Here is a 21071-nt window from a genome sequence, read left to right as displayed (position 1 = left end):
CGGGCTCCTTGCATCTTCTCGTCCAACCACTTGCACCATTGACCCATTTCCGTCACATCTACTCCAGTCCCTTTCCCCTGCTGTCACCCCTTTCCTAACTAAAATATTTAACCTCTCTCTCTCTTCTGGTATCTTTCCCTCCTAATTTAAGCATGCCATCATACATCCACTACTTAGAAAACCATCCCTCGACCAAAACTGTGCCGCTAACTATAGACCTGTCTCTAATCTTCCCTTCATCTCTAAACTTCTGCAACACCTGGTCCACTCCAGTCTTATCCGCTATCTCTTTGATAACTCTCTTCTCAACCCTCTCCAATCCGGTTTGCGCTCTTTACACTCTACTGAAACTGCCCTCACTAACGTTTCTAATGATCTACTAACAGCTAAATCAAATGGTCATTACTCCATGCTAATTCTCTTGGATCTCTCTGCAGCATTCGACACTGTGGACCATCAGCTCCTCCTCACTATTCTCCGTTCCATTGGGCTCAAGGACACCGTTCTCTCCTGGTTCTCCTATCTCTCTGGCCGCTCCTTTACTGTATCTTTTGCTGGTTCCTCCTCCTCTCATCTTCCCCTTACTGTTGGGGTTCCTCAAGGATCAGTCCTAGGCCCCCTCCTCTTCTCTTTGTACACTGCCCCTATTGGTCAAACAATCAGTAGATTTGGTTTCCAGTACCATCTCTATGCTGATGACACCCAATTATATGCTTCTTCTCCTGACATCACGCCTGCCTTTCTAGAAAACACCAGCGATTGTCTAAACGCTGTGTCTAACATTATGTCCTCACTATATCTGAAACTGAACCTGTCAAAGACTGAACTCCTTGTGTTTCCTCCCGCTACTAATGTACCTATACCCGACATTGCCCTTTCCGTGTGCGGTTCCACTATTACTCCCCAGTAACATGCCCGTTGTCTTGGGGTCATACTTGTCTTCAAGCTTTCCTTTGCCCCCCACATACGATCACTGGCTCGCTCTTGTTATCTGCACCTCAAAAACATTTCTAGAATTCGACCTTTTCTTACTTTTGACTCTGCAAAAACTCTTACTGTTTCTCTTATTCATTCTCGTCTCGACTATTGTAACTCTCTTCTAATCGGTCTCCCTCTTACCAAACTCTCCCCCCTTCAATCTGTCTTGAATGCTGCAGCCAGGATCATATTCCTCGCCAATCGTTACACCGACGCCTCTACCTTGTGCAAGTCATTATACTGGCTACCCATCCACTCCAGAATTCAGTATAAACTTATTACCCTCACCCACAAAGCTCTCCATGGCTCAGCACCACCCTACATCTCCTCCCTTGTTTCAGTATACCACCCTACCCGCACCCTCCTTTCTGCTGATGACCTGAGGTTAGCATCCTCATTAATCAGAACCTCCCACTCCCGTTTCCAAGACTATACGCATGCTGCGCCAATTCTTTGGAATGCACTTCCAAGCTCATTACGATTAGTCCCCAATCCCCACAATTTTAAGCGTGCCCTGAAAACGCATTTATTCAGACTGGCCTACCGCCTCAGCACATTAACCTAATCTATCCCTGTGTGGCACAGCCAAAAGTTTTTACCATAGCCAGGTTCCCCGCATCATGTTCCCACATGCTTTATGCATCAATTAGCCCTCTGTGTCTGTACTGTTACACACTTAACATTATGGCTGGTCCATACAATCAGGGCAATTGTTACCACCCACCTTTCGTGTCTACCTTTTTTCCTCCTAGATTGTAAGCTTGCGAGCAGGGCCCTCATTCCTCTTGGTATCTGTTATGATCTACGTGATTATTGTTATGCTGTAATGTCTATTGTCTGTACAAGTCCCCTCTGAAATGTAAAGTGCTGCGGAATATGTCGACGCTATAGAAATAAAATGTATTATTATTATGATGGGTTTATGTATAAATTATTTAAAGGGGTATTACCATCTCCAAGATCCTATCCCAATATGTAGTAGGTGGTATAATAATAATAAAATTAGCAAATCTCTACAATTAGAAAGGTATAGTTCTTCTGATTAGCTATGTTATTTACCCCATTTGCAGGACACTGCAGTAGGTTAGGTCTCCCTGGTTACGACCACTCATATAGTTAGTTGTTAGGGGTTGTAGTCATGGATACCTAAACTACATCAATGCCTGTACATGGGGTAAGGAACATAGTGAATCAATTGTACTACATCTCTAAGGCTAGTTTCACACTAGCGTTTCCTGGAGCTGCATCGGGCTGCGCACAGTCGCTGCTAAGCTCCGCCCCCTGACGCACCTCCTGTCAGCTCCGCCTATGGGCGCATGACACTGCATGTGACCTGCGTACCCTATCTTTAGCATTGAATACGCAGACCGTGCGCAGGTATGCGTTTGCCAGTGCATGCGTCCTTTTGACGGTGCGCCGAGCGCACCAAAATGCAACACAGTGCGTTTGGTGCAGGTCGGCGCACCGTCAAAAGGACGCATGCGCCGGCAAGTGCATACCTGCGCACGGCCTGCGTACCCAATGCTAAAGATAGGGTGCGCAGGTCGCATGCAGCGTCATGTGCCCATAGGCGGAGCTGACAGGAGGAGGTGCGGCCGTGGGCGAAGCTTAGCGGCGGTCGTGCGCAGCCCGACGCAGCTCCTGGAAACGCTAGTGTGAAACTAGCCTAATTGCAGTTATTTGCTAATACTATTGTTATTATTATTACACCTACTACATACTGAGAGAGGATCTTGGAGGTGGTAATACCTCTTTAACTTACATCACTATGGTTGCATTTGCAAGTTTTTTTTTTTTTAAGATATCAATGTATGCATGCTTCCTATGTACACATGCTCACATATATACACTGTTGGTAAATACATGTGCTCACACTTGCACAAAATATTTTAACCCCTTCATAACTAAGCCAGCTTTCACCTTCTTGACCATGACAAAGCCAAATTTGTTAAATTAGACTACCATTAAAATTGTATTCTCAAGTTCTTTCTTGACCAGTTAAGAGCAGTGCAGTTTCTGTATTTGCTGGTTTCTAGTAGGGTGGCCTCTCCTCCTTGACTAACTGATATGGTGAAGAGTATAACTATAGTATTAGTAGAACTTTAAAGCTCAACACAACGTCTACTGTAACACATTCAGTTACCAATGGTTAATAAATATTTATTTTGTGTGGCATGACTATCTGCTTGAAGTGCATACAAATTCAAAGTTTGAAAATTGTGAAATGTTCTACATTTTCATTAAATTTTCATAGATAAATGCACATCATGTGGCCCTCAGTTTAGCACTAACATAAACTGCAATGTGTCTCAAAACAACAATCTCAGAATTACTCAGGTAGACGTATTAGAGCATGTGTATAAGACTTCATTTGCAGGCGGATTCCGAGAAGTAAGAAAAGTTCAAAGGAAGCTTAAAGAATGAATAAACAGTACAAATTTCTATGCAAAATAACTTGCTGTTCATATGTTAAGGCTTTTGAACATCGTTTAGCCTCTTCAGGTTTCAAAAAACAGCAAGTGGTTTAAAGTAATATGTCCATTCTTCTATCGTTTTCAGCTCATTAGACGCCGTGTACTTTATAGTACAAATCATAGGGAAAGCTCAAAGACGCACAGGTGTCTTTTGAACCATTTTGCTATTGTTTTTGCTTAAAAACCCTAATTTTTTTTTCGTTATTCAATGGAGTGACGAAAACAACAGTAAAAATAACATCATAAAAACCGTTTAAAAAAAAATTCTCAGGAGATAAAAAAAAAAACACAAAAGATACTTCAGGAAAAAAATTTCAGTTTCCTGAAGTGTCAGTGGGTGAATACGTTGGTATTGTGAGCATACAGTTTGACATTTTTAGAAAAGATTAAAAAAAAATGAAATTACTTATGAATAAACATGTTAATTAGCAGAATTTGTGGCAGCGTTATTTCGTTTTTCACACATCTTTTTTTACTAAGTGCAATATTTTGCCAAAATATCTATTCCTTTGCTATTATAAAAATGAAATGTGTGAATGAGTGATTATATAACTATTCATTGCAGGTTTATTTTCTCTATCGCTTCATTGGGGGACACAGGAACCATTTGTGTATGCTGCTGCCACTAGGAAGCTGACACTATGCAGAAAAAAAGTTAGCTCCTCCTCTGCAGTGTACACCCCACCGACAGGAAGTAGGATGTTCAGTTTAGCTTAGTGTCAGTAGGAGGTGGACACGGGTCTTTCACTAGACCCTTATCTACCTCAAAGTGCGTAATTTCTTTTCAGGTTTTCCGGAGGGATACAGTGTGAATGGTCACTACTGTACTCCCACACAGAGACTATGAGTACGGCGTGTACTGCCACCCCGTATCCTCGTCTGGACGACAGAACTCCATCCCCTAGCACAGAAGCGTGCTTAGGTGTTCCAGACCCGGTCCTGGCCCACCGTCTCCCACCTACTCGCCCACCAGAGCCTGTTAGTTGGATGAGACGTGATGTCCGGCAACCGTCAGGACGACTTCAATAAGAAGATAAATAAAGAAGAGAAGACCCCTTGTCAGGTGTAGACGGTCACTGGTAATCTAGGCCCCGGCTTATATTGGGGCCTAGTCCTCCCTTTCCCCTGGCCGCTCTCCTGCCGCATTTGTGGGGAGCTCACTTCCCGGCTGAGGCCGGCGGATCATGCACTCTCCTTTCGCCGGGCGCTGTGCGCTTCACGCTTTCCTCAGTTAGTGCCTTCCCTCAGAATAGGCAACAGTGGGCAGCAGCCTGCTCTCCTCAGCGCGGTGCCCCTGCCCCACCATTTTTCCCCCACACCCGTCTGTTTTTCTGATAGGATCCGGTTATAGCTCCAGTGTTTTCCGGGCCTCAGCGCCGCCCCCGCTCCGTCGGCGGTTTCCAGGGACTAATCTAGGCCCCGGCTTCATTTGCAGCCTAGTCCTTGGTAGCTCCGCCCCCCATCTTCTCTGTATTCAAAAATGCAAAAAGCCCGCCCGTCTCACCTCACTTCCCTGTCGCAAGCTCTGCACTCTCTACCCGGCCTCACATGCGGCGCAGAGATAGTAGCCATCACCGCCATCTTCCTGCACCCAGAGCTGACGTTTAGCTCCGTCCCCTTGCGGGCTGTAAACAGTGGTGTTTTTGACAGCGCACCAATTCTATTGCAGCGAGAAGCGTCTTCCTCGAACTTCGGCATCCCCCAGCGGTCACATTCTCCCAGAATGGGACCCGGTTAGTGCCTTCACCAGGCAGGACCAGCTCTTTCCTGCCTATTTCCGCTCAGCCTAATCAGGTACGATGCGGAGTATAAGCCCCTCATAGTAAAACTAAGCAGGGCCACACTTTCCGCAGGTCCAGTGAAGGAGCAGAGAATCCATTTTTGCTAGTGTGTCTCATGGATATGCGCTATAGTCGTACCGTACAGTCAATAGTGGTATTGGGACAGTCATTAGCGGAATAGCACTCTGCAGCCGTACAGTCCCTGACGTAATGGTTTTCTGGAGCCGTACAGTCACGAGCAGAGAATCCATTTTTGCTTGTGTGTCTCATGGATATGCGCTTTAGTCATACTGTACAATCGATAGTGGTATAGGGACAGTCATTAGCGGATTAGCACCCTGCAGCCGTACAGTCCCCGACGTAATGGTTCTCTCGAGACGTACAGTCACTAACGTAATGAGTTTTCTGGAGACGTACGGTTTCTGACGTAATGGTACTCTGGAGTCGTGCAGTCACAGACGTTACAGTACTCTAGAGCCATACAGTCACTGACGTAATAGTACTCTAGAGGCGTGTAATTCACTGGCATAATAATAATCTGCCGCGCAGTCTCTAGTGCATCAGTATGTCTGGTGTCATAGCACACAGAGCCATGTAGAGCCACGCTGCTGTCTTCTGTAATTGCCGCATGGCGTTTGTCTGGTAGAAGGTTCCACCCGCAATTGCAGGTGTGCCCTAATTTTCAGTAGAGCAAGACTCGCCCATTGTCTCACACATAATGATGATGGAGCCCTGGCATAGCAACTGCTTCCATATCTACTGCTCACAGGCACTCACCCTTCCTTTTTTCTGCAGCCCCCTCCGGACGCTGGCTTCACACTGCCCTAAGCAGAATAATGAGCTGCTTCTATCGCTTCACGTCTGCAGTGTTTTGGGCCGGACTTCCAGCTGGATAGAAGTCCGTGTTATCTGGCAATTGTCGGCTGTGGCTCAGTGAATAAGGAAGCTGTCCACAACTTGCAGGTCCAGGGGTTGGAATCCTGGCGCACAACAGAGAGTAGAGTTTAGTCTCTTTCTGATCCCAGACCTACTGTTCTACTGTCAAGAGAATTGACTGGTCAGAATCTGCTTTAATACAGACTTCATGGTACGGTTTTCTACACGTGAAGCTGTTATTCTACCTAATGTCGTCAGGTATCCAGACCCAGACCGCAACACAGAAGCCGTTATTCTGCCTAAGGTTGTCAGGTATCCAGGCCTAGACCGCACCGCAACACAGAAATGGCTGTCTGCTATACCCTTCTCTGGGTTTTCTCCACGCTGATTTGTTCACAGGATACTTAGAGCCGATGGCAACTGTGCTATATCCGCTATCCAGGCTTCAGACGCACCACCTACCAGCTACAGTGGTTGAAATGGTCGTATTACTGTGGAGACGTGTTGGGGGTTGACTGGTTCGATGGTACTGGTGTTCTGTACCGTATTCAGGTAAGTCAGACGCCCTCGTCTTCAGGTTCCTCGCGTCCTATTGCAGCAGTATTCTATCCCTTATCGAGCACTTGAATAGTCCTCTACCAGACAGGTTTAGTCAATACACGCCATCTTTCCGGTAACTCAAACGTACCCGAAGTCCATCGACTACACCGGCCCGGCTCTACTGTTCCATTGTCAGATGAGTCAGGAGCGCCCTCTCTCACGTTCCTCAGGGTCCTTTGCAGTTTTTGCCTAGCTCCCGTATAATCACCACTCGAGGTGAGGTGCCGGCATTTATTACCTCTAGCGGGCTGCAGCTGCGATTTCAAGCCTCTTTCATGTGAGTCTAAGACACCTTTCAGCTGCATATTTCATAGTCAATAACATCTGTGATTTGTTAACAGTTAAACGTAAAAGGCTACCGTGTCCAAACGGAGTGGATCTCTGTACCACAGAGCGGACCTCAGTAGCAACATAACTGTATACTTCACCTTCAGGTAGGTCAGACACTCTCGTGTCAGGTATGGATGGTCGAGGTTTACTATGGCATGATCTGGACCCTAAGTGTGAGTTGCTCCACAAGAGTTTTTGTCCCACCTTCTGATCAGTTTACAGTAGCGTCCGCAGGCTATCTTTACTGCCCGGTGTGTTACGCCTATCATTAATGTTTGGCTAATAGTAGTTTATAGGTTCTAAGGGCCTTCGAGCTACCACAATACCTAAGCTCCTTATTTGTCGGAACTTACCTATTCTTACAGACATCAGATAAAGCCTCCAGCAGCTCACAGATGTGACTTCTGACCATGACTGGGGCAAGTATCCCACCTCAGACAGGAGTGGGATCTCACTCTGCGCAAGTATCGACCAGGGTAGAAAGCTGCTCCAGTCTTGGATCTAAGGATGAGTCTGGTGATAACATGTTTCTTATTTCAGCTAGAATTGTATTTTTCACTGTGATCTTCGGGCACGTGTTGTCTTAGACTTAGGCACGCGGATCTACACACTGCAATCCCCTCCCTACTCCAGAGGGTCCAGGATGGATTCAGCCGTTTACATCGTCATAAGGATTGACCTTCCTTTCATCAGCCTAGTTGTCTCTCTGGGGTCTATTTGATCTACCTAGAGCCAACTTTCTTTGCAGTTGACATACTCCATGTTTTGCCGTGGACTTTCCTTGCTCGACTATTCATTTTTATAAGTCCAGCTAGACTGTTTTTTCCCATATTCACCCTCATCCCTGTATGTTGGGTTTATCTTCCTCTTGATCTCAGTCTGAAAAGTCATCCAGTAGTCTTCAGTCTACCTGCTTAATCGAGCAATCAGTTGTCTCTTCATAGCCAACCTGTGCCTACATCGCAGCAATGAGTTCCAGATTATCCCCAGGTTCCATTCAGTATGTTTTCAGTGTTCGGTTCTTTAGCAGGTTCTCAGGGCCTGCTCTCAGATCTTGTCATATTCTCATGGAATGGACTTCAGCCGTTTCCAAACAAGGGGGCACCTCGGTATTTCTTTTTTCTCCTGAACGCTTCACAAATTAGACTACTTCTGCGACTACGAACCCTCCGGTTCCAAATTCTCCACTACGGTCCTTCCTCGCCCAGATGTTCATCCCTCAGGGATACCAACGTCGAATTCACACAGTAGTTAGCAGGGTCAACCTTCAAAACACCCGCCGCTATAGCGTGTCCTGCCTTAGCCCCCACTCGTGTTGCAAAGTTCTATAGACGCGTGGCCTAGCTTGCTCAGAGCATTCTTTCTGGGAGCCGGTCGGAAGATTTGACCGTCCTCACTGTCCAAAAATTTTCCCTGCATGGAGACATAGTTTTTAGGCTAATCGTTCCCATCTAAGGGTCCATTTGGCTTTCGGTTTTACGAGCGAAATTATGCCCAAAGAGGTCCCTCACCAACTTTCCGTTCCTTCCGTGTGGCTCCAATAGGCCAAATTATTAAGGAGCTCACCGGAAGGACAAGCGCTCCCCTTCCCCAGTCTAAGCCTCTTGTTCTTCTGTGCTTTTTCCTCAGCATGACGTTTGGGGATCTAGGATTCAGTCCATCCTTGTTTTTTCAGGAAGAAATTTTCTTCGTTCAACATTTACCTTCTGTGAATCGCATGATTTTTTCCTTGTTCCATGAAGCTCTTACACAGGTCCTGATTTCTTCAGGGCTTTGGCGATGTCTGCTCTTGCAACGAACGGGTTCATTTTCCTTTTCAGTTGGTATCTTTCCCTTTCAGACTCTCAACCACTCCTGGGGTCTTACAGAGTCTGTAGCAGCTGTGATGCACTTCCTGTGGATCAAGGGTCCACTCTCCGTCATTCTGAATTCCCTTTCTTTCATCCACCTCGGACTTTTCCTTCGTGACGCCCTCTCATCAGGCTACTTGGCCACAGCAACGGTACTTCTCAAGCTTAAAGTGTAGAGGTCCTCTGGCCTTCAGGTTAGAGTTCTGTTCGCGGAAACTGGTCAGCATTAGTAGGGTTGCCGGCTCAGGAAGGACTGCGTTCTTTTGAGTACGACGCACTCTGCCCGGGCAGTGTTTGTCCTCTTGACGTTACTCTTTGGGCCTTCGTCTGGCACCTCTGCAGTGCGATGATATGTCCTCCACAGGTCTATAAGGTTTTCAAAGCCCATGCCTAGCTTCGGCAAGTGCCAATCGGGGTAAAAAAGACCTCGCAGGTGACCTTGCAGGTGACGAGGGTGACTTCCTCGTCCTGATGGAGTTATTTGCTGTTCCCTCCCCTTGAGGACTGCTTTGGGACGTCCCATGGTTCCTGTGTCCCCCAATGAAGCGATAGAGAAAACAGGATTTTTAGTTGCTTACCGTAAAATCTGCTTCTCTGAGCCTTCATTGGGAGACACAGCACCCTCCCAAGTTGAACAGCTCGGTTTACTGTATAATATTGTTACAGTTTGGATTTGTGTTTCTGTGGTTTTTATCTCGTTTACAGATTGCTTCTCCTACTGCTTTCTCACTAACTGAACATCCTACTTCCTGTTGGTGGGGTGTACACTACGGAGGAGGAGCTAACTTTTGTTCTGTATAGTGTCAGCCTCCTAGTGGCAGCAGCATACATCCATGGTTCCTGTGTCCCCCAGTGAAGGCTCAGAGAAGCAGATTTTACGGTAAGCAACTAAAAATCCTGTTATTCTCAATACTGTATATTAATACATTTTCCTATATATCTAGTTTGTTCATCAGATAGTATTGGAAAGATTGAAGTGATTCTGCAGAAGGAAGACCACAAGGTTTGGAAGAATATTGGACAATTATTGAAAGGAAATGACTCTTTTATCAAAAAATCTCAAAGAGGTAGGTATGAAATCTGTGTACAGCCAGCCATGGTGGGAAGGCTTTTTTGATTACCATAGAAAGTTATGTTGTAAAGCCATACTACCCAACCTCCAGCTAATTCAAAACTACAATGCAGGCTATCAAGGCAATAATAGTCTTATTATGAAACTATAGACTATTTCAAAGCCCCAAAACACCATAATTCTGGCGTTTTTATTTTTTTTTTTTTGTTATGCCATTTACAAATCAAATTAATTGTTTTTATATTTTGATAGATCAGTCCATTCTGAATGCAGCGATACCAAATATGTATATACAGCTCTGGCAAAAATTAAGAGACCACCACATCAAAACCCTGTCCAGGGCAGTCCATTCTCCAGACCTGAACCCCATTGAAAACCTCTGGGATGTAATCAAGAGGATGATGGATAGTCACAAGTCATCAAACAAAGAAGAACTGCTTACATTTTTGCTCCAGAAGCAGTGTTAAAGACTGGTGGCAAGCATATTCCACAAAATATTTTTTTCTGAACTCTTTCGGAGCTAAAACATTATTATTGTTGTTTCTAATTGATTATGAATTTATTTTCTTTGCATTATTTGAGGTCTGAAAGCACTGTGTGTTTTTTTTAAATTTTGACGATTTCTCCTTTTCAGTAGAGAAAAAACAAGATTTATCGCATGGAAATTTGGAGACATGTCAGAAGTTTCTAGACTAAAAGAACAATTTACACATTACTCAAAAATATACCTATAAAGAGAAAAATCAGATCTAATGAACATTTGGAAGTGGTCTCTTAATTTTTGCCAGAGCTGTATATATTTTTTATTATTTTATTTTGAATGGGGCAAAAGGGGGGTGATTTGAACTTTTATATTTTTTTAAAGGGAATCTGTCACCCTTTTTTTGACGGTGGTCCGGTCCGATGGGTGTCGCTGTCTGGTCCGACGCCTCCCATCTTCATACGTGCCGTCCTCTTCTTCCCTTCCTGTAGTGGCTCCGGCGCAGGCGCACTGCTCTGCCCTGTTGAGGGCAGAGCAGAGTCCTGCAGTGTGCAGGCGTCGGGAGAGGTCTGGCGCCTGCGCACTGCAGTATTCTGCTCTGCCCTCAACAGCGCAGAGCAGTGCACCTGTGCCGGAGCCACTACAAGAAGGGAGGAAGAGGATGCATCGTATGAAGATGGGAGGCACCGGACCGCGACACCCATCGGACCGGACCGCCCCCTGTGGTGAGTATAATCTAACGTGTTTTTCTTCTCTTTCAGGTTACATCGGGGGCTTATCTACAGCATTATAGAATGCTGTAGAAAAGGCCCTGATGTCAATGCCGGCAGCTGATAGTCAAAAAAAAGTGTGACAGATTCCCTTTAATACCTTTTAAAATGTCTTTTCTTGTTTAGTAGTCCCCTTAGGAGACTTGAAGTTGCGATCATCCCATTGCCTGTGCTATACATAGCAGGACTCCAGCCCTGCTATCTGCAGCAGAAATCATCTATGAACGCCGGTCAACCCATCGGCACCCCATGCTCATGTGACAGGAGCGCTGATGGGTGGTGTTATGTTTGTGACATGCATCTGGTTTGCGCTAGTTAAATGCTGCTGTCAGATTTGCTGCAACATTTAACATGTTAACAGCCGCTGGTGGATCGCGATTCCATCCGCAGCTGTTAGGGGCACATGACAGTTGATCAAATCGCATTAAAGGGAGAAACACGACCTATGACGTACCTATGCTTCATAAGTTGTGAAGAGGTTAAGTATCTTTCGTTCTTTTACTTTATTTTACTTTTTTTTGCGTTTTAACTTCTCCCCTAGTAAGCCAGAATAACCCTTTGGAACATATACAATACATTTGAAAATTGTCTACTAAACATTTACCTTGAAAACACTATGGTTGTCTTTAAGGGGTTAAATCTCAATTATAATACAATTGTGTGGTGTTCACTTTGTACACCAGTTGTCCTTTATGTCTAGCATAAGAGTGGATTTACACAAGTTGTTGCATGTTTCACTGCAAATTGCCGCCGTATTGCAATAAGTTCTTGGCAGTGTGGTTTCTACAACTTGGATCTAAAAATGGGGTAATGTTTCTCCATGTTAAGAAAGATAACCCTTAGATCCCAGTCTAAAGCCTCTCACCTAGCTCATATTTTGCGCTGAAGAGGGGCAATACACTGAAACACTGTGTCCTCAAATTGACATTCTGGTTTGGCTATTATTCTAAGTCACATAACAAGGCTTGTTAAAGGGTCGATATTTGCTTTTAGGATTGCTACTTCCAATAGATGGTGCAAAAGTTCAAGTCCTCTTTCTCTCTGAAGAGGCAATTTGCATGTTGCTACAACTTAAACGTGTAAAAGAATTATTAGCTGAAATAATGTATGTCTAATATCTACATAACAAAACAGAACTTGTGGTAAAATGTGAGTGGTTTTGCATTGAAATATTTAACCATGCATTGGTAGTACACTACCACTTGTGATTCTAGCATAAAGACTAGCTAGATTGCTAGAGTTAGTTTAAAAGTGTAAATAGTGAAAGTATCATAAGTAACAGAAGGCTGCAAAGTAGGATTTAGAAATGATTACAGTAAGAGTCGGAGACTCCTTGTTGCTTGGAATTTTGTTGGTGTTCAAATCCTCTTCCTCTCCTTTTTGGTTTCTCCTTCCTTTTACTGCCCTGTGTTCCACTCTGTTGTTTGGTGAGTGTATTTTGTATGATTGTTATTTTCATTTATCCCTGTCCATCTTCACTTGTTTGTCTGGTTAGTTATTATTATCTTCAACTTGCCACCTCCCTGGGTGGGGAAGGCAATAAATTAAAGTTGATACAAGAGTACAGCAAAGCACGTGAACCCAGTCTCACCACCGTCAGGCGTAATCGGGTGACAGGGTTAGATATGGTGCCCCTAGTTCTAGGGACCTGGTTAACGCCCACAGTTCCAAAGCACTTCATGACATTAACACTGGCCCATACCTTTTTTTCATTGATCACGGTGGATTCTCTGGCAGAGCAACTGTGGTAACTCAGCCTGGAGGTGGCAGACTTATGCTCAGTTGCTTTGCAGCTCCCAAACACTTTAGGCTTGGGGCTTGCAGCTCCCGGGCAACCCCTGTTGGGGCCCAAAATTGCTCTACTGGATAGGTTCTCTGGGGGTTGAAATAAGTTAAGTGTTTTCAGGGATGCCTGTAAACTTAATTTTAAATTACGTCCTCACTCCTCAGGTACCGAGTTGCAAAGAGTGGAGATCGTAGTTTCGCTCCTCCAGAGTGACCCCCAAGCCTGGGCATTTGCTTTTTTCGTCTGACTCTGTCACATTGGACAATTAAGGATTTTTTTCTGGCTCTTGGTCATATATACAATGACCCCGACCACTTCACTCTGGACGGATCTTAACTACATCAGCTTCCGTAGGTGGTCCACAGATACTAAGTGGCATGACCCTATGCTCCATAGACAGATCTATCAAGGGTTTTCTGTGAGGGTAAAGGATGCCTTTGCCCTTTACGACACCCCGATTTCCCTGGAGATGGCCATGTCTCTGGCTATCCATGTAGATCACTGTCGTCACCAGAGACATAAAGAGACATCTCCATTTTCAAGGTGGCCCGGGGTCAAGGGAAACTATGGCTGGTTGGAGAGGACGATTAGTTTTACTGTTCCTTCTGCAGTTCAGCGTAAATGGGAGTGTGTTGTTTTTTTTTCTGTGGTGGAAGGGTCATTCTATGGGTACTTGTTCTTCCATACATGATCACAAATAGTCCCCGGAAACTAAGGAAACTGCTATATTGGTGTCTCATTTAGTTGCGCTACCTGCTTTACAGAATGCCAAGACCTTGTCGCAAATTTTTATCACAGAAATTGTGAGATTGTATGGGATTCCTTCTGATATTGTTTCCAACCGAGGGGTGCCTTTATTATTTTGGTACGCATTTTGTGCTCGATTGGGGGTACATCTTTCAATTTCTACCACCTTTCATCCACAGTCTAATGGGCAAACTAAACGAGTGAAGCAGAGTCTTGAGACATGTCTCAGATGTTTTGAGTCTGAGAATCTAGAGGATTGGGTTTTTTACTTGTAGCTGAATTTGCGAATGTGGCTGATCAGAGACATTTGGTGGGTTCAGACCTTTGTGTTGGTGATTTGATGTGATTGTCTTTGAAGAACATTAAGTATAAAGAAAACCAGGCGCACCAACATAAAAATAGAGATAGGGAGGTGAAAACCAGTAGTAAAAATATACAATAACAAAAAAATAGGAAAGAAAAGCACTACTGTAAAATATGCACACTATACCCAAAAAAATGAAATACAAGTATAAATTTTTATTGGCACACAAAGAACATTAAAACATAAGTAGTGATGAGTGAGTATACTCGTTGCTCGGGTTTTTCCGAGCATGCTCGGGTGACCTCCGAGTATTTTGGCGTGCGCGAAGATTTATTTTCTGTTGACGCAGCTGCAGTGTGCATATTTTAATGTAATGCTTTTCTTTCTTCTTTTTTTGTTGAAGAACATTAAGTTGAAGGTTCCTTCTTGGAATTTGAGACACAGTTTCATCAGTCACTATAAGATTGTGGCCGTCGTCAATGCAGTAGCATTTTGCCTTGCGTTCCCACCCAGTTTTAAGATTCATAATGTGTTTCACAGATCTCTATTCAAAAAATGCATTGCTTCCTCTGAACCAGCTCCATGACCACCTTTGACAGTCATTGTTGATGGGAACCTGGAGTTTCAGATAGCTAACATTATCAATTCTCTCTGGGTTCATTGGTCTGTTTAGTATCTGGTACACTGAAAGGGTTACGGTCCTTAGGAGAGAATAGGGTTACCAACATCTTGCTTTCATGCGATCAGTTTGGTCCGGTCTTTTCACGCTGCACATCCTGTTTAGCCTTTTTTCTGAGGTTCCATAGATCCCTCTTAGAACGGGGAGGGCACTGTCACGGAGATACCGCAACAGAGAGGGGGCGGAAGATCGTGGCGTCTGGTTTCACGAAGTACTTCACCATCTTATTAAACAGTGCAGGTTTTTTCCTTGCTGGCAGTGCAAGGGTTAGTCTGTTCAATTGAAGCTCCTGGAGCTGTCCTACCTGGATTTACTCGTCTGTTCAGTGTTAGCCATTCCTCTTGGCTATATATGCTCACTTCTGGCACTTAGGATTTGCCAGTGTTCGTTCTTGCTGCCCTGTTTGGAGTTGGAGGTGTAGGTCGTGGTTGGAGTAGGCGTATGGAGATTTTTTCAGTAGAATGTTGCTTGGAGTTTTGTTGGTAGGCACATCCTTCTCCTCTCCTATTTTGGTTTCTCCTTCCATTTAATCCCCTTTGTTCCACTCTGTTGTATGATGAGTGTACTTGTTTGTCTGGTTAGTGTTATCCTATACTCTTCAGATTTCCACCTAGCTGGGTGGGGGAGGGGATATATTAAGGTTGGAAAAGGAGCATATCAAGGTCCATAAACCTAGCATCTCCACCTTCAGGAGTCACTCGGGGAACAGAGATAGATAAGGCGCCCCTGGTTCTATGGACATGGTCAACGCCTACAGTCCCAAGGCACTGCATCACAGGAACTATGTTAATGTATTAAATGTTATGACAGATTTCTCTGTAATTAATGCCATCATAGTTTTAAACTCGTCCTTATGGAGATAAGCAATGTGACTGAAAGACAGAAAATGAACTTTTTTTTACACCATTGAGGTGCCGTCATCTGGGCAAAGCTATAGCAGTGTTCTATCAGAACTGTATCTAGTTTTTGGGATTCAATCCTCTATTGATATCCTGTTTAGCATATGAATGTGTGCTTGATTACAGTGGTGACTGTTTACTGCTGCTACTTCCCTTTGGTGATGAGCATTGAGCAGCAATGATAAAAGTTCATTTTCTGGCTTACACTTAAGGGCATGTCACGCTAAGCGATATCGCTAGCAATATCGCTATAACTTGTGACGTTATAGCGATATTGCTAGCGATATCGCTGTGTCTGATACTTACCTACGACTGGCTCCCCCACTGGTTATCGTTGATCGCGCGAGAACGTCCAGGACTGTTTCTCGTTGTCAGCTTCCTGCGGCGCTTCCTGCTGTGACGACGAGCGACGCGTGGAGCCGGGCGGGAGGACGCAGGATCGCCTGGTGTGACAGGTAAGTGGCGATCCCCATCCCCAGCGATGTCGCTAGTGAGATCTGCCTGTGTGGCAGCTCACTAGCGACCACTTAGCGATGTACCGGCGATCCTGACCGCGTCATATCGCTGGTCGGGATCGCTGGTACATCGCTAAGTGTGACAGGGCCTTTACACTTATAATTTCAGGTAATAATACACAAAAAAACTGCTAGAATTAATTAAATATGGAACTCAATGACAACATGTTCTCTTTAAATTATCTGACACTGCATCCAGCATCTATAATAATAAATGCCCTAAGCAACTTCCGGTTGTAACAACTTCCGTCCAGTTGTAACCGGTGACGTCACCGCACACCTCTTTCCATGTTAACCCTCAACACACACACTCCTCTCACCTTTCACCATCTCCACTCACTCTTTCACTCCACATACGACCCTTTCTCTCACTCCGTCTCTCATACTCATGCCGTCATCCACGATCTTCTTCCGCCGGCGCCATCCTGGATCCAGACGTCCTCCACGCCAGCGACATGTTCTTGCGGCGACGCCATTTTGGATCGGCGAAATCCCGCGATAGTCAAGATGGCGTCGCCGCAAGAACATGTCGCCGGCGTGGAGGACGTTGGGATCCAAAATGGCGTTGGCGAAATCTCGCGAGATTTCGCCGACGCCATTTTGGATCCCGACGGCATCCACGCCGGTGACATGTTCCTGCGGCGACGCTATTTTGGATCGGCGAAATCCCGCGATACTCAAGATGGCGTCGCCACAAGAACATGTCGCCGGCGAGGACGACGTCGGGATCCAAAATGGCGTCGGCGAAAACTCGCGAGATTTCGCCGACGCCATTTTGGATCCCGACGTCGTCCACGCCGGCGACATGTTCTTCCGGCGACGCCATCTTGAGTATCGCGGGATTTCACGATACTCAAGATGGCGTCGCCGCAAGAACATGTCGCCGGCGTGGACAACGTCTGGATCCAGGATGGCGCCGGCGGAAGAAGATGTCGGGGATCGTGGAGCAGCGGCGATGACGGCGTGAGTATGAGAGACGGAGTGAGAGAAGGGGTCGTATGTGGAGTGAAAGAGTGAGTGGAGATGGTGAAAGGTGAGAGGAGTGTGTGTGTTGAGGGTTAACATGGCAAGAGGTGTGATGCTATCGCATCCTCCCGATGCGATAGCATCGGGCCATAATCTAGTATCAAATATTGTGTTATTCTATGTGTGTAATTACAGTTGCAATGAAAATGTTTCAGCCTTATGTCAAATTAGGTTTCTAAGCAAAATTGATAACTTTTTGCCTGTTTGTAATAAGTCAGTCAAATAAGAGTGAATTAAATAAGAGAGCAAAGACCAGCCTTGCCCCCGAAACAGAAGTCACAGTGATGTCTGTCTTAGAGATGAGGCTAGACTTTGCTCTGCTTGCTTGCCGCTTTCTCGCTTTTTTAATGTACACTGGCACTCCTTTTCTGGCTTGACACTTCTCATTACAACCACCCAGTGAGCGTTCTGCTACTGCATAGTCAAGAAAAAATAGCACTGTGAGCATGTAGCTCATGCTGAACGTGCACTGGAATTAATAACCGATGCATTCTCCGTACAGCAAGGACTAGATCAGCCCCTGAAACAGATGTCACTGATTGCTCTTTGTTTCAGTGTGGGTAAGGCAGTTATGGCAGTGACCGCAGCCACTGCCACCTGATGATGTCCCATTTCAGTAACTTTGCAAGCACTGGTGATTCTCAAACAACGTCATCAAAATGTAAATGTAAAAAAACATGAGGCGGTGCACTTTCGCTCATGAGGATGATTTTGCTACAGATGGCACGGTTCTTCTTTTTGTACCTTGGAAGAAAGTGGTCAGTTAGAAACGCAATGTACTTTGCCTAAGTCATATTCACACCTTCAGGGACACTAAATGGGTCTACCAGCTCTCCCCATGCTTCAGGCTCAAAACATGACTCTGCCACCTCTTTGCCAACATCAAAGTTTTGTTGGGACATGGTGACCATCCATCAACCATTTGCTACTCAATCCATCTGGACCATACAGGTTTGCACGGCACTCAACAGTAAACAATACTGTTTTAAAATTAGTTTTCATGTTTGTCCGGGCCCACTGCAACTATTTTTGCTTGTGAGCACTGTTTAGTGGTGTCAAAACTGCAAGCCTCTGAAGGATTCGACACGTTGAGGTTCTTGGGTTTCCAGAGGTACCAGCAGCTTCAAATAACTGATGGCTGCTTTGTAATTAAGAAAATGTAAAAGTTAATATGTAAAAGTAAGGTAAAAAATCAATTGTGCTAAGAGCCTTACATCAGCTTAATGTCAGATATAAATTATAAAATGTATCCTTTATTAAACCTTAGACTAAAATAAGACAACCACACATTGAATCTGCCAAGCGTGCCACCTACCATGGCCCTAAATAGGAGTCCTATTGTTGAGCTACCTGACAGCGGAGGTTGGCACCCTAAACACAATCGAGATTGGCTCCCCCGCTCCACGACGGCTGATCCCTAAATCTCCTATATACCCCTGGAATACTGCACATCTCGATTGTGTTTGGGGTGCCAACCTCCGCTGTCAGGTAGCTCAACAATAGGGCTCCTATTTAGGGCCATGGTAGGTGGCACGGTTGGTTGATTCACTGTGTGGTTGTCTTGTTTTAGTCAAAGGTTTAATAAAAGTTATATTTTATAATTTATATCTGTCAGTAAGCTGATGTAAGGCTCCTTCTTTGTAATTAAATTTTAGAAGCTGCTCTTTTAATCCGAAGAAAGTTGCATTTCAAAGACTTTTCTCATTATGCCTTTATCTGCACAAACCCATCTGTGCTCTGTATTATCCACAAATCTCTTCACAGTGCAATGATCACATTTAAGTTTTGTGAAATATCTAATGATTTTATACCCTGTACAAAACATTGCTCTATTTAATCCTTTATGGTAGCAGAGAGATCAGTTTCCTTTCCCATATTGCTTGAAACCTCTTAAATCCAAATTACATTATAATTTGGAATGCGGTATATTAGAAAACTGATTTGATAATTATACTAAATATGTAGACACTTAGGATTAAAATAAATTTTGGATTCGGACAACCCCTTTGAGTTATTCAACCTCTTCATGACATGTGCCTTTTGGACCTACTGAAACATGATACATAGAGAGACACCATCTTCTGGCAGTATTCCTGAGGAATCTCTTAGTCCATTTCTCTTGGCATTAGCCTTCAGTTCACTAATATTCTTGCTGTAAGCACCTTCTTCATATCTTTTTAAACATTTTCTATGAGGTTCAAGTGAGACAGACAATTCAGGATATTTCAGGACTTCTTCTGAAATCAAGCCTTGTTGTGCTTTAAAGTATGCTTGGTATTGTTTTTATATTAGAAGGTCCAATGACTTCCTAACTTCAGCTTCCTCACAGAAGACATGTGGTTTTCTCCTAGGATTTCATTATAGTTGATTGAATCAATCATTTCCTCCACACGCTGCAGGTTTCAAGTGCTAGAGGAAGCATTAGAATGTGCTATGGTTCCCCTGGAAACGTTGCATGAAGTTGGTGTCCGGCAATGCATCATGTTTGCAGCAGGTCATGTCAGCTAACGATGCTCTACTAAGTACTAAAGACGCATGTAACGAAGGGGTTGAATAATTCTGAGACTGCAGTAGTCACGAAAAGTGGCACTTTGTGTTGAATTTGGAGAAACCTCTTGTTATACCAGTCACATTGAGGTCTTTAAATTGTTCTTGATTGATTGGTTCATTGAAAGCAGTAGAAAGTTTTGGAATTTTATAATTTTGACTGCAGCTGAATATACCACATTCCAGTTTATAATCCAAATTCGATTTGCTTGTCATAAAGATTTAATATTTTCTTTTGCAAATAAACTCATGGATGGTATTGTCTCAGGACTCTTTGGATGACTGAAATCAATCTCACATACCTGTGATAATTAGTTTTGCAGGCGAGCCCAATTAATGGAACACAGCTTAAGAATGACGTTCCAAATTATTAACCAGGCCACAAGTTTCAAGCAGGATAGGAAAGAAAAAGGCTCTATTTGCTGTCAGAAAGCGTCAGAGATGTTGCATTTGTGTATACACCTACTATTCGGCCAAGCCTAAAGAGTGCTCACAAGCAGAAACGGTGACAGTAGGCCAAGACACTTACATGAAGACTAATTTATTTTAAAAGTCTTGTTTACTGTTGAGTGCCATGCAACCCTGGATGGTCCAAAAGGTAGCCATCAACCATGGTTGGTTGATGGCTACCATGTCTCATCAAGTCTGGGAAGTAATCAAGAAGGTGGCGGGGTCATGTTTTGGAACGAATTATGGGGAAAGTGTGGATAGGCCCCTTTAGGGACTTTGAACATTATACTGTCTCATTTGCATTGACCATTTAGGGTAATCCTAACTCTCTAACTTTGATTGTTTATATAAAATATTTGTCTCGGTTTTTTTTTACTTATGTGCTTTTTATAATTATTTCCCATAGGACTTTTTTACAGAAAATGCAGACTTGCTTCAAAAACAGACATCAATCACAATACCAAATTATTTTGCTTTGAACTACCTCATTGTTGTCATCTTCAGGTTCCAGTGGGTCATCATGTTTACCTCATGCTAACAATTGAAGGTAGAAAAATCTTTTTATGACTTTTTATTACACGTCAATGGGAAAAATTGAGTGGGCAAAAAACAGGCAGCAATTGTTTCATAATGCTTGTCTTAAAAACTGAAGAGAAAAGTGCCTTAACAATCTACTAATTTAATAAAGCTTCCTTAGCTATGTAATTTTAGCTTGCAACATTGTAGTAATTTATATTTTATTAGAATACTAGCTTTATGGAGGATGGTTGATTTTGTGGTTTTCTTTGACTTATTTGTTTTCTAGCAAGCGAAAGTTCCATAATGAATAGAAATCTACTGTGGTCACAATGTAATGTTGAGATATATTTACTTGGAAAGCATGCAATTATATATTGAGAAACTAAC

The 21071-nt window shown here is 44.0% G+C and overlaps 1 protein-coding gene across 4 annotated transcripts in view; it reads left to right on the top strand.

Moving 5' to 3' along the window:
- The window catches only part of CYB5R4 (cytochrome b5 reductase 4), a 415380-nt gene that overhangs the window by 233846 nt on the left and 160463 nt on the right, over window positions 1–21071 (top strand). Inside the window, exons 9-10 of one of the 4 annotated variants that reach the window (XM_073589650.1) lie at window positions 9834–9956; window positions 20572–20712. The exons of 1 other annotated variant lie outside the window; for it this stretch is intronic. In XM_073589650.1, the coding sequence (XP_073445751.1) occupies window positions 9834–9956; window positions 20572–20712 (264 nt within the window). The remainder of the gene's footprint in view (window positions 1–9833; window positions 9957–20571; window positions 20713–21071) is intronic. 2 more of the 4 variants (XM_073589651.1, XM_073589652.1) reach the window with 2 other exon arrangements.

This window comes from Dendrobates tinctorius, unplaced genomic scaffold, assembly GCF_039654945.1.
Source record: "Dendrobates tinctorius isolate UK_male_01 unplaced genomic scaffold, ASM3965494v1 ptg000111l, whole genome shotgun sequence".
In the NCBI taxonomy this organism is placed as follows: Eukaryota; Metazoa; Chordata; class Amphibia; order Anura; family Dendrobatidae; genus Dendrobates; species Dendrobates tinctorius.
This window is presented reverse-complemented; position numbering and strand designations above follow the sequence as displayed.